Source organism: Thermobia domestica, chromosome 6 (assembly GCF_964235325.1).
Source record: "Thermobia domestica chromosome 6, izTheDome1.hap1.1, whole genome shotgun sequence".
Lineage (NCBI taxonomy): Eukaryota > Metazoa > Arthropoda > Insecta > Zygentoma > Lepismatidae > Thermobia > Thermobia domestica.
The window spans coordinates 182,623,348-182,638,418 of record NC_137459.1 but is presented as its reverse complement, the minus strand read 5'-3'; the positions used below and the strand labels follow the sequence as shown (position 1 = coordinate 182,638,418).

Genomic DNA, 15,071 nt, shown 5'->3' with positions numbered 1-15,071 from the left:
AGTTCTTTTGAATTTGAATTGGCCTACCATACGACAGAATGAATACATGAACTTAATATCTTTCGCAGAGTAGCTAAACTGTATTCTTTCGACAGTGCTTTTCGAGTAGAAAATTTGATTGTCTATTGCAAAGAACATTCAGCTTTCTACAGCTTGTGCATATACACTCACCAGCCAAACCATTATGACCGCTATCTAATATCTAGTATGTCCATTTTGGCTCGCAGGACAGTGTCAATGCGATCTTTCATGGAAGTAATGAAGCTTTGGTAGGTGGTTGGATGCATGACAAACCACATCTGGCCCACAAGCAACTTGATTCCTGTAAATTTCGTGGATGGGGCGATGAGCTCGTATTTGACGTTCAGTGATATCACAAATGTGTTCAATTTGGTTAAAATCGGGTGAGTTTGAGGGACATTGTAGCAACTAAAATTCACCACTGTGCTCCTCGGATCACTGGAGCACAACGTTTGATTTGTTTAAAGTAGCATTCTTCTGCTGAAAGATGCCATTACTAGCTAGACACATGGTCGGCATTAATGATCACCAATGAATGACCTGCCGATAGTTACCAGCCGTCAGGATGTCCTCCATACCCATTATTCGGCCCATGGATGAAGCTTTCCCAAATCATAATGGAGGTTCACGTCTTATATAGCCTCGGAGCTGAAGGGGAGCTAAACTGCAATTCAAGTAATCTATATTATAAAATTGAAAGTGACTATGTTTGTGACCCTTAATCTCTTGAACCACCCGACCGATCAAATTTTCAACATTCATGAGGTGTCTATAAAATTTGAAACCTTTTCGATGAAAAAAAAATTACAATTTAGAAGTTCAAAATAAAAAAAGAAGCATATTCTTAATTTCTATGAAAAATAAGTGAAAGTAATTTCAATAAAATTCATTATCTTGGAAAGAATTCGAGATGTTGAATAGTGTGAATATATTTTAACCTACTATTATTTTATTATTATTATACTGTATTATTATTTGTTTGTTTGTTTGTTGAAGTTTTGCGTTTCTTTTCAGCACCGAAGAGAGTACCTGAAACGCAGACATACAGTTTAAGTTACAATTCGCACCAATGTAATGCGTTCACATTTTTAATGCTCCCCCAATAGGAATCGAATCCAGTACCACTTGCGTCACAGTTATTGGACCACTAGTTTTGTATTATTATTGTTGAGAAGTAACACATCATTATATATGTTTAATCTCAAAGTTCTTATGAAGAAAAGGTTTTTCCTCTCTCTTTATAATTTCATTGTTGGGAAAGAGCTAAGTTACTTGTCAAGTGCCATCTTTCTTAGGAATTAGAGACATTTTTGGCTTCTTAATACATTGAGGAGTTTCATGTAATAAGGACGTAAACGAGTTTATGCCCTGTTTGCGTCAAACGCATTTGTGGCTTTTGCCATGCTTGTTTCACCTCCTGGTAAAATTTCAGTTCAATATCGGAATAAAATGCTGCATATTACATTGTTTTATGTATTTAAAAAAAACTTAAATTTTCAACATCGTTTTTTTCCAACTGCGTGTTTCAAACTTACATCCTTTATTGCATCAAACTCCTCAATTGTCTTGTATCATCATGTTGCAAACTTTCTAATAAGGTTTTGTTTACCTAGTATGAAATATCTCTCAAGAACGCTCTAATATGTCGCGAATTCTTCGAGACTACGTTTATAATAAATTTTAAAAGGTAATTAACTGATATGATGGTCAGAAAAAAGATACTGTAACATACTGGACTTGTAAATTTCTTCTTAATGGTTCTAGATGGTTCTTAAAAATTATTGAAAAAAAAACTTAATCCAGCAATAGATCAACAATTGTTGATAATGGTATGTATGCGTTTCAAATATAAATAACCCTCACATGTGATCCCAGTTCACATTCTTGATATCTCAGCATTTCAGATTAAGAAATAAACGCTTATTCCTTGTTCTGAGAAATCTTTAACCCTGTAGCTGTAAGAATTTCTAAAAACAAAGAGAGTTAAATTAAATTTACTATTCCTAGGTATAATTGAGTAAAATTTACTGCTATGTCTGGGTATGAAAAACGGTTCTGCAAACTTAAAATATTTTAACAACTGGTTCTAGCGAACCGGTGCAAACTGGTAACGCCTCGCTTACGTCCTTATATTTGTGTCATTAATAGTTTTAGTATGCAGATTTATGCTTTATCTCTGGTTTAGAGAATCGAAAATGTAAACTAAAGTGGTACAACACAGAAACATAATATAATTAAAGAAATAAAAAAAAAACACACTGCAAGTTATGCTTTAACATATGCATGTGTCCAATAATGAGAAAAAAATCAACACTTCTACTAAATTGGACATAAATATAAAGAAACGTATTATTTCTATGCCTCTTATTTTATGTTACGAACTTTTTATAGGCTATATCGTGCATCTTAAATGACTTACGAAGTTCTTTCTCTCATAAGGTTACACGTAAAACCTAACTCAGTTCGAGATAAGCATTACAGTACTTTTCAAATAATTTTCAGTTGAAATTACACTTTTCTAATAACCTATGATCAGTACTAATTCTTGTATACAACTTTCTGAAGCTGTATGAAGCTTTCTCAACATAGGGGAAACCAGGGCTATTTGAGTCAAAATAGGGAAAATTAGTTGCGCATTTACAGTGTGCAGCAATACCATAAATTTATGTTCAGTTTTGAGGTTGCTCACGAAAAAGGTTGGAATTTTTATTATTCTCAATTTGTTGAACAGCTGCCGGGAATGTGAATATTTTCTTAGCAAGGTGATTTGCAACACCTATTTTCTTTGCCTGATACAATGTTACGCAGCAAATAAGGTGCCAAAGTTGTATGAGTGCATATAGCCTATTTGCTGAAGCATTTGCATGTGTATGGGACACAATGTTTGTATTGGGATGGCCAATTCCGGAATTTTTACTTTCCGGAATCCGCAAAGTAAAATAAAAAATAATTCTGGAATTCAGAATATTCCGGATTTTGGAAAAAATCCGGATTTCGGCAAAAATCCAGAATTCGAAAAAATTCTGGAATTTTCTAAATTCAAGTGAAATTTCCGGTTTCGGAAAATTTTGGCCATCTTTAGTTTGTATACTTCAGACGCCATTTCGTCTCCTTTGTCCTTCACTTCTAAGAGAGGTACTTCAATATTCGCGGAATCAAATAACGGAGCTATTTGAGTGAAATCATATTTCTACAGAAGCATGAGTTTGAATTCTTATGTTTAGACAATGATATCATGGGATATGTGTAGGAGCATCGGGAGAAAACATTTTGTTTGTAGCAGTGACTCCCTTTGTTCATTACTTTCCTAATGAAGTGGTTTTGATATTTATATATAACAAGAGTAGCACAGCGACTCAAATAGACCGTTCAGAAACCCAGGTATCCCCGTGCGTTTTGCAAAATTCATTTCCTGTCATTTTCACTTTAATATTTTTTCCCTGACTATCGGTTTTACAGTAGGACTTTAGTTCTTTGATATTTTGTGGTATGATACCTTACTAATATTTTTTCGTTACAAGTTAAACCGACTATTGCATTAGTTTTCAGATAAATTCGTTTTGCACGTATTATGCTCAGATAGCCCCGGTCTTCAAAAATTTGTAGCTGTAAAACTTTATTTTCTTTTCCAATGTTATTTCTCTCTGCCACTGCTAATAATGGACATTTCAATGACACTACAAAACTGTAAAATAGCTTATACGGAAAATAGCAAATTTCCTTCACTTATAGAGAGATTTAATAAAGCTAGATAATAGCTATGGTTGAAGGTAATAGTTTTAGTCCGGAATCTGATTTGATAGAAACCACACTGACTATGGCAAATACGCAAAGAGGCCAAGCTAGCAATTTGATTTACATAAGCACAATGCTTAACCTAGACCAGGAACATGTAACCCAGGCCTAAATGCGATCGGACAACAGAGCTTGAGCGGAATTCTAGTTAAACAGCCTATAGTTGAGTTGGAATATCTCTAGCATTGCGAGTATAATGAAGTGTCACTGGTTACAATATCATGATAATTAGTGGTCGAAGTAAGACGGTGTGCGGTGATATGCCATACCGCCTCTGGTTTTTCTGTGATGAAGGCATACCGCCTCTGGTTTTCCAGTCATCAAGACATACCGTTACTGGAGTAGGTGCTAAATACCTTTAATAAACCAATTTTTATACACAGTGATTGACGAATAGCTTTGCACGAAAAAAAAATCTTATGTAGAAACAATTTTTAAATTGACAACACCGTCATTTTTATCTTTTCTCTACTTTTTTTTCAAATGAAGTGCTTTTACAAAGTTCATCTAATTTATATTTTGATGTGGCACATTGAATTGTTTCTTTCTTATGTATGAGTATGTTTTCTTGCCTCACTGCATAGAAATGTCGTGTTTTGAGCATAGGCAGAGTTAGGGGTTGTCTGCTATGGGGGGACGAATTTTCCGGGGGTTTGGAATACCCCTCAGTCGAGTGGGCGGCACTTTTCCTGCAGGAAACTGTTAATATAAAAACTCGTTTTTTGAGCATTTTCATGTATATTTTATTTTTATTTTTTCTGAGAGTTGCTGCCAGGGGATCAAAGTCTCTCCATATTTCTTTCTCCCGTAACTACAGAGAAACTCTCCAATGGATTTTAAACGCATTCCATTTATTTAATGTAAATAAAAATGCAATCTTTTGGGCAACATAACCTTACTGAATTTTAGCACTTAGATAGCCGGTATGTCGAGTCAAAATTGTAATAAAACATACCGCCTCTGTTTGTTTGTTTTTTTTTCCACTTCGAACACTGAGTGATAATATACATAATCAAAACGCATTTTATTCCAATGTTATAGTATTTTAAACGGAGCATACAAACTATGTTCCTTTTTCTCTCAACTTTCGTAATTGGACATGACCTCCTGTGCTCTAAACACTTATATATCTCATCTGGCGTTTTTTGTTTGTTTTGTTAAGTGATGCTTATATTGCTGACTTATTGTCAGGGAACAACGTGTGTTTTTGCAACATAAAATTTCATTGTTTTCTATTTTCTCGTAAACAACTGAAAATTTATTCTAAAACATGTCATTTTCTTCTTCTCGATAACATCCGTCAATTGACATATGTCTCATATGTGCATAAGTACAGTAGTTATACAAAAATTAAAATTTAAGCGTTAATAATAATGCTGGGCTACATCTCATTAACAATCTTCTGTGCTGTTGTTACTGATAGTGCCATAATGGAAAGCTTAATATGAAGGTGTAAGTTGGTGTTTGTTTTATTTTAATAGGTGGCATGGCTATTATTGAATAACATCAGCTTCTATTAAATAGAAAAAAAATAATGTTGATTTCTTCGAAAACTACAAATAAGAATTAGCATTGCACGGTGATTCAGTGATGGAGCGCTTATCTCTTGTGTGTGGGGCCCCTGGTTCGATCTCCGGCCAAGTAAATGTGGTGGACAAGTAAGTTTGTGGGTTTTCTCGGGTACTCCCGTTTCCTCCAGCATCCTCATTCGACCAATTCTTCCATTATCATTCACTTGTCTTAATCATCCGTCTCCCTTAGCCTAAAGGGCATAATCGTGGGACGTTAAACTGAAAGATTTCATTTCATTTCACTACATTTCAGGAGATGTCATTTCTCATCTTTAGTCACATTTTTTTGCTAAAGTTAATAACATGGTATAATTAATATAGAAAAATTAACCTCCTGACACTCCGTGTAGAGCCGGCTCTACAAAAAATGACCTTTGTTCGGTCGTTCCTGCGGATATCTCGAGCTTTGCTGAGCTGAATCCTTTTGTAGGGTAATTTCTACACTTCAAATTATGCTTCCGTTAGACAAACAATAGCAGAAGCGCCTTATGTTGTGCAATTAGAAGCACTTAAGATTCCTCGTGCTTCATGTTACGATTTCCTCTGGGCGTCAGGAGGTTAAGATTTTCCAAGATTAGTATTTTTTTTAAAAGAAGTTTTCTTCTCTTTTAATTGTAAGTAAATGCATTTTCTAGGACATTTGTTCCCTCCTTGTATGTGTTTTCGCGGTATTTACTTCTCATCAAAGAAAACAGAAAAGAAAGGGAGAAAAAGAAAAACTGCAGCTAATGAACTAAATAGGTGGTTACTTTGAAGACAAGAAAACTAAGTACATACTAGTGAACGGAAACAGTCTTGTGTGTTGACTTTAGCCATTGAGAAGAAATTGCCACCACGCGCCGTTCCAATCTCGGCTCATTAGAGATTACGTCAGCGGAAGGAAATACGTTTACTAGAGCTTGGGATGCTGGGAACCCTCAACTTTCTTCATCTTCCATTTGTGCTCCTGCCTGAATCGCTAGCTCTCAAGTGTCTGCTTCGAGAGCCCACATCTGGTCATCGATCACAACGCTCTTCATAGTCGTTGTTGGGTTGGCTGCTCCTAAAATAACGTTTTTTTTCTTTCGTTGTTTTCAACCCTTCTCCTGAGACTACTTCTTAGGCATGGCCTTCTGTTTTGTTTTATATTCTCCCAGAACGCCAAGTCCAAATGCGAAGCAAAAAATATTAAACGACACGTCAAGAATCCTTCATTTTAATTATTTTTGTTTTAGTAGATAGCTAGTGTGTTAAGAAGTAAAAGTGTCACGTGTACACCACGTAAAGGACCTTGGTTTGTACGGAGTGATATTTTCTAAATTAATATTGACATCGGAAGTGTAGTAGTTTTCTACCACTTCCAGCTTTAGTAGAGAGACTAGATTAGAGATTGAACATACTTTTGGGATCCTTAATTGGTTATAGAAAACTTATTTTCACAGTCTATTACCGTTTTTACTGTATAGCGATCAATGTTAAAACCGGAAGTGGGTGATTTCTGTCACTCCCGATTTGAGTAGAGAAGATTTATTTATGTTGGAGTATACTCTTGGAACGTTTGATTGCAGAAAACCGCTTCTCACCATCTGTTATAATTTTCACTCTATAGCGATCAGCAGTGGCGTAGGGAAGGGGGGGGCAGAGGGGCCGGCCACCCCCAAAGAGGTCCGACAATGTACTTTAGTACTTTGATGTTTGTAATTTTTTATATATTTTTGTTTATATATATTTTTTGTTTGTAATTTTTCTATATGTACCTATAACAGCACTTGCCCCCTCCCCAAACACACATCCTGGCTACGCTACTGCCGATCAGTATTGAAACCGGAAGTGGTTGATTTCTGTCAGTTTCTGTTTTAGTAGAGGAATTTAAGTTATGTTAATGTATACTCCCCACTCCCTTCATTGGTAGAGGAGTTTCGTGATCAGAATATTCTTAGAAGGGACACAAAAATCACAAAGAAAGCTTGGTTTTTGTAGGCATGCACAATAGGATTTTTCTCTCTTTCTGTCATACATTGTCCATCTGTTTTGCAGTACTGCTTTTGTCTGATTCCATCTATATCAATCCGTCAACTGGGTCTACTCTTGAACTTGTGTCGTTTGGTTCCGCCCTTTAGTTCTATTAACCGAATCCACTGTCTCAATCCGTCTCTTCCTTCCGCTGAGCGAATCCGTCTTTTGATTCCGCCAGTCAATCCGGTTCCTTTCAGAGTTTCGATCCTTTCATTCCACTAAAGGCTTCGTTCTTTGGGAACGAATCGTTCCTGAACTGCCCATCACTAGTCGAAAGTTTGAATATTATAAAAGTTTCGAGTATTATCAAAAGTTGGAATATTATCGAAATTTCGGATATTTGAAAGTTCTGGTGTTATCAAAATTTCAGGTAATTTTGAAAATGTGATTATTACAGAAATTTCGGGTATATTCGAATCTGCGAATATTAACTAAATTTCTGGTATTCTCGAAACTTTGGATATTATCGAAATTTCGAGCATTTTCTAAACTTTCAATATTACTGACATTTCGGTTATTGTCGAACCATTACGAAACTTCATTAGTCGAGCATTCAAAAGTTTTCGAATGTCACCAAATTTTGTCTACCATGATTTCCTTTTTGATGTGGTTTTAGACCCGTCTCTTATGTGCAAGACTAATGGCGCCAAAAGAAGTATACATACATGACTGAAATTCGAATCAAGGACCCCTAGCTTCGGGGTGCAGCATGCTAACCCCCTTTGTTAGCAAGGTTGGCATGAAATCTTAAGTGCCGATAACAATATGGAAATTAATAATAATTATGTCAGGTCTGAAGGAAAATGTGCTTATTAATGCTTGATATTCTACCTGTAATTTGAAAGGTTTAGAATTTATCTATGTCGCCCCATAGGAGAGGGAATGGATACTACTAAATGTTAATATGGCTTTCCAAAAAATTGGGATTCAAGCCTTATATCCGTCGATCCATTTTTCTCTCCTCTTTAGCTCACCCTATAAGAAGGAACGGGCTAAAATAACGATTCGCGCCGTGTACCAGATAGAGGGATTCGCTTTTGCAGGCACTAACATTGTAAGTTAGTGCCACAAACAACAGCACCGGCACGGTAAAAGTTGTTAGTCGCACCATTTCATTTCAACATGGTGGCCAAAAGAAAATGGAGGCAACGGGAAAGTGGCGAAGTATAATCATGCTAATATTCTAAACTGATGAACCGAATCGAGTGATTCTTTGCACAATTACTGACTTTAGTCAACTACAGCTACAGGCTTATAATTTCTTGAGGTGCGGCTCCGGCGGGTGCCAAAAGAAATGTTCGAAAACGGCAAAAATGAGGGTTCTTCTGCGAACCTTCCTTTCGGAGGGGGGAAATGTGTCCGATTACTACGGTACGTGGTCATAGGCATTTCAAGATGGCGGCAAAATTGAAATTTTGGTCATAGAAAGGCGCGCTAAAAATAGAAGGGCGATCTCAAATTCCGATTTCTAATCGTTACGTATTACTACACTACGTGATCAGAGGCATATCAAAATGCAGCAGAGAAGAAAGTGGAAGACAAGATAGTGATAAAAAAAACAACAAAGGCGAACACTGGCGGAAGGGTGGGTCTAGCTTATTTTTCATTCACATACAGCAAGTATTTGATGGAAAGAGATCTTTAGTAATGTAACGAAATTTAGTTTCCTGTTACCATACGCCTATTCGCCTTTTTTGATTGTAGATAAAATTTAATTGGGTTGTATAACTTTAAACTATCCTAAAATATATCAATAATTTGGTGTAAAATCTACATACTTTATATAGCCTACATAATACCATGAGTCTACTATGAAGAAAGGAAAAAGGCTGAAATATACTACTGAAACGTATTAAACGTCAGATCCAAAAATGGCAGTAAAAGATTATAATTGTAATAGTAATAGAAGTAATAATAATATTAATATTGAGAAAACCGTAATATTAATAATAGTCATAACATCACGAGTACGCTCAAAGTAAGAACAAATACTCGAATTCAAGGGAGTTCCCCTTGTCGTAAGGCAATCTAAAACAACAGATAAATGATGCAAACAAAGAGGAACATTTTAAAGTAAGTTCCATCAAAATCGTACAATCTGTTCTAAAGTTATTGTCGGACATCACACACAAACAGATATCGCGGTCTAGAGAGAGCTTCGCACCAAAAATTCCCAAAGTTTGTTTCAATGATACTCGAAGTCCAGATATTACACGAAATCTAGACAATCTCAAATACTCGAAGGGTTTCATTACCGGATAATAAACTATCAAAACCGATGTTCGACAAGTCTCCAGCCTTATCGAACTTCCTTACCTCTACCTATATCAGAAGCTGTCTCCATCGAGAACTTTAATATAAACCCTCGAAACCAGACAAAAATTCCCTTTTTCTGCCTAGCTTGTTGTTGACAATCGGTAAAGTGGCAATTTGAAGACTAATGGGACCTTATGCAGAGTCGTTTTGACGTATGATTAGCGTCATACTAAATGTTTGACTACTGCACAAAACAAGTTAGTCAAACTCTTTAATATGGCACTAATCACGGGTCAGAACTATTCTGCATGAGGCCCATGGTATCTCTTGGATTCCAATCCTATTCGGGTGATGCATGTTTTATCTTCCTTTCTCTGTCCCTGTCTGTTTGTCTGTCTTTCTCTTTCTCTCTCTCTCTTTCTCCCTCTCTCCCTATCTCCTTCCCTGACAGACTATTTAATTCTTGCACATGTACAATATAAACATTGGTCTTAAAGACATGTGGGTAGAAACTCTTCTCTCATTTCATTTCAAGGGGTTCAACTTTTAACACGAACACCCTGCGTATATGTAGTACATATGTAGGCCTACACCTATGATAACATCGATTGCATTATTTCTTCCAGACCTTTCAGTATTTGCTGTTTTCAAACAATTCGAGTCTCTCAAACTCGTGGAATATTTCTAACATTTCTAGTATCTCAAACTTTCGAGAGTCTCAAACGTTTCGAGAGTCTCAAACATTTCGAGAGTCTCAAACAATTTGAGAGTCTCAAACATTTCGAGAGTCTCAAACAATTCGAGAGTCTCAAACAATTCGAGTCTCAAGCATTTCGAAAGTCTCAAGCATTTCGAGAATCTCAAACATTTCGAGAATCTCAAACATTTCGAGAGTCTCAAACAATTCGATAGTCTCGAAAGTTCGATAAAATTAAAATTCTTTATCGACAAAACGGTTTTGAAATTCTATCGAATTGTTATCGATTACTCGATTATCGGAACAGCCCTAGACTATTGTTTACCCTAACAACGTTTTCTTGATACTTTAAGCAAGCATAGCTTACACCTTTCATCTAGAAATCGGAGACTATCTTTTGATCAAGCTTAGTGTTCCGTAGTCTCTGTGACGTTACCGGAAGTACTTGGTTCACGACTTTCGGCATGCAAGTTATAGAAGCGCACTTACTAGAGATTACAACGTTTATATGTACTAAATATCTTGAATGTAAAATTTTACAAGTAATATGTATGTCATTGTTAAAATAGGTGCGTCATTGTAGTCAACATGTGTCTCAGTTAGCAATATGTGTTTCACCGTTAGGTGACATACTAGAATAGTTATTTATAATCTGCTACTTATACAGCTTTTTCTCATATACACATTGCATAAATACATAAAAATCTTTTCCAAGCGGAATAAAACCTATCGAATGCAGATTGGCACGGTGCACCATCGAAGTTTGGTTTTCCCACAATTCACACCTCTTTCTGCGCACAGCGTCCCTCAAACGCGCTAAAATGTACTGTCACAAATGTTTTGCCATCTGACTACCTGTACAAATTAGTAATGAACAATCAATTTCCAATCAAAAAACACAACCATTGTAACAATATGTAACATAACCCATCTCCATTTTCAATTAAAAGACTGTTGAAGGATTCATTGAATGATTTTTACTTATGAGTTACGGGAAGTAAATATCGTCCAGCCTCTAGAGGTTTTTGTGTTTATACAAATTAGATAGTTTACAGTATATTTAGTTAGACTTTATAGAATATGTATTATCAACTCCCTGATAGCCATCAAAAGTCGATGTAGTATAAATTATATTATCAAATATGCTATTTTATTGCAAGGGCTTTTAGGAACAGTTGATGTTCTTGCAACGCAAGGGAAAGTCCTTGAATCGCGCGCCGTCAATCCTGACAGATCTTTTCAAAAAAATTTAAAATTAAATTTTACCAGGAAAATAGTAGTTATGGTACTTCTTCAGCAAATATAGATATACCGTAATAATCTTTATTTCAAATTAATTCCTGTTGATTGTTGAGCGTTTCCAGAGTAATGGTCTCTGTCAGAAATGGAATAAAGACATGCAATACAAACTTACTCTCATTACTTTAGAAGATTATAAGTAAGAGTTATGTTCGAGTATCTAACAGTTAACTTGGGTTATCTGTGCACAAATTATATTTTTTTCTTTCAGATTTTTGTGAAACTTGTTATGTACGAAATCTAATAAGGAACATTAATGCCGAAAATGCTTTAAATGTGTTTTCGTAATGTTCTTAAAATGCAGTTTATCAGTTAAATGATAGAAACACCATTCCCATACAAGAAAGAACAATCATACACAAAAATATAGTGATCTAGCGAAAAAAGTAGTTTCAAAATAAAAAGGCAGTCACGGTTATTTAACCTATTCACGGATATGACATCAAATGATGCCACATATTTATCGTTAAAATAATCCGATTCTTTTTCACGAAGAAGAGTGCGAACTGAAGGTAAGTAAAAATGATATTCTGAAGCACTTGTTTTTACTTACCTTCAGTTCGCACTCTTCTTCGTGAAAAAAAAAATCGGATTATTTTCCCGATAAATATGTGGCATCATTTGATGCCATATCCGTGGAGAGGTTAATTTTTGGAAACAAGTATTTTTTATTATATTTTCATGCAAAATACTTAAAGTTGTGTATTACTTATACATAACCTATTCCGTATATAAAAGTACAGTATATTATAGGTAATGCATAGTCTTTTTCTATAATCACTTACAGCACCAAGGTTTATGAGACACGGAATTATCGTTGAAAGTGAGAGCTAAACCACAGCATGTCCACGGATAGTCAGTCCCTGTATCAGATAAGTGCATATGCTAACCATTTGAGTAATCTGAGAAACATATATTTGTTTTTCAGTTTTGAAATACTATGATTATTAATCTACATGTGAGATCAATTTTACAGAAAAATCCCCCTTCTTCTAACATTGTACTTGTAATATTGTTTCGTTATTTTCTGTTTACGCAAGGTATAACAATCTCTCCGTAATTCACACGCTGAAATGTGGATTACTGTCTATACACTACTTTACTAGGTGTATGAGGCTGCTATTTCTAGCTTAGTGTATTCTAGCTATTTTGATAAAATATAAGACACCAATAGATTTAGGAAATACGCTCAACAGTTTAGGGATTGATTTGTTTTGTTTGTTTGTTTTTTGACAAAATGGTTAATTTTTCACAGAAACAAAGCTATTACTACTTATTATAATTATAGTAAAAGTTCTGTAATATGCGAGAATGTGGTCAATGCAGCAATATCGTACATACTATTTTGTTGAATTTGAGAACAAACGCTTAGTTTAGATAACATTACAAGTACACAGAGAAAAATCCGTTCTCCGGATAGCGGTATATTGTACAAATATACGGTATCCTCTTGCTTACTATAGAAATCAGTACGGAGCATACGTTATCCGTATGCTACATAGGCGTACATCCTTAGGTGTTACATCATGTCGTTTCAGGATGTCTGACCATCTAACAGTTTCCCGTATATCACATGCATATACTTATGTTACCTTCGTCAGCTATATGTTATATACGTCCATATGTACATGAGATCCTGACCGCCTGTATTGTTTCATACGGAAAGTACGTATAGATGGAACACTTATACAGAAAGTATTATAAAACATGCGTTTTCAGTTATACGTATGCTGTACGTTAAGTCCAAAAACTACAGGAATTACGTATGTAACCTATCTTTTTAAGTACGCCACCTACATATTTTTTGTGAGTGTACATATTCTTCAAGTCCCTTGTGACTATATAGTATTGTGCTTTGGCGCGGGAGACACGATATCGATTCCTAGTTAGTGCTTATGTGGCTCGGATTGCACTTGAAGCTGAATATCCACGTCTCATATAGCCTCGGAGCTAAAAGGGATCCTAAACTCTAAACTAACAACATCATATCTTCCCCTCATTTAAATGCATATGACGAGGTTTCTTAATTAGATTTGGTAAGAGGGTCAAAGTGTAGACTGGTTTTCAAAATTTTATCAATCAGACACAGTTACGTGTGTTTGCCACCTTTATTTTTATTTCTTCAAGATACACAGTTTCCCTAGTAGCGACTGAACGCGAATGTAGTCAGCGACTAAACTTTTTTCCGTTTGACAAAATATATTTCAGGAATAACGGTGGCATGGCTGGAACGTACAAAAGATTACACTCTTTTTAATTTACTGAATACTATACTCAAATTGTCCTTCCATTCAGAAGTTATTTACGAAACTAATTTCATCAACGAGAAAGTACTTTCGTTGCTACCAAATGTAGGTATTAATCTACATTTTTTCTTTACCTCGAAAACTTCGGGAGTATGAGTAGATTTGCTTGAATAATGCTGCAACTTAACAAATACCGTTTTCTTTTTAAGTTATATAAATTTGCGCACAAATGCTTGTCTTGCTTTTGATGTTTTTGAGAAAATCTATTGATGATAAAACAAGGAGATTAGATATACAATTCTCCTTCTCTAAACATTATTCATGGTGACTCATTTTTAATATATTTGCGAACAGTTGAGAATTTTACATACATCATTAGGTAAAGCTTTGAAGGCAATTTACTACCTATATATAATACGTGTGCATATATATATATATATATATATATATATATATATATATATATATATATATACATAATGGCGGATCCTAGGGTGCTATAGGGGCGATAGCCCCCCTTGACGCTCAGGTATACACTGGATAAAATGGGCATCAATCCTGCTTTACACTGGATAAACGGCAAAATATGGTTTAGCCCCTCCCTTGATCATATCCTGGATCCGCTCCTGTATATATATATATATATATATATATATATATATATATATATATATATATATATATATATGTAAAGAGAGAGAGCTATCTCAAAATATGTCTTGGATATTTTTACGTTTCACACCTAAATTAATACTTACGGTTATTCCTTACTTTTTTTCTTCCAGGTACAAAAATTTATAAACAGTAAATGAGTGTGATGTCAATAAGAGATCTTCTGCTGCTGGTAACATCTTTCTCCCTTTTATCGCTGTATCTCACATACCAACTGGGATTTCCATCTGCAAGGTTTCGGGCTGCAACAGATCCTACTAAACAGGGCCATATAAGTTCATTTCGAACACCACAGTTCTATCATCTTCTCAGGAAGGTAAGAAAATAGTAATAATAATAATAATATGAATATACTATAAAGGTAACCAAGAAAGTTCTGTCGCTTTTTCACCCATCACCTTCGAACATCGATATGTCACGTAAGATGTACCTGGAAGATCAAAAATAGTACCCATCAGCATCGGCGACCTCCTGCCAACGTTCTGGAAGGCCATGGATTCTATCGCGGTAGAACTTGGT

The 15,071-nt window shown here is 35.3% G+C and overlaps 1 protein-coding gene across 3 annotated transcripts in view; it reads left to right on the top strand.

The window, feature by feature from the left end:
- LOC145688349 (cadherin-like and PC-esterase domain-containing protein 1) overlaps positions 1-15,071 on the top strand; it is a 1,309,510-nt gene that overhangs the window by 678,798 nt on the left and 615,641 nt on the right. For all 3 annotated transcript variants that reach the window (XM_081762492.1, XM_081762493.1, XM_081762494.1), the window contains one exon: positions 14,666-14,868. In XM_081762492.1, coding sequence (XP_081618618.1) covers positions 14,689-14,868 — 180 coding nt within the window. In that variant the 5' untranslated portion in view covers positions 14,666-14,688. The remainder of the gene's footprint in view (positions 1-14,665; positions 14,869-15,071) is intronic.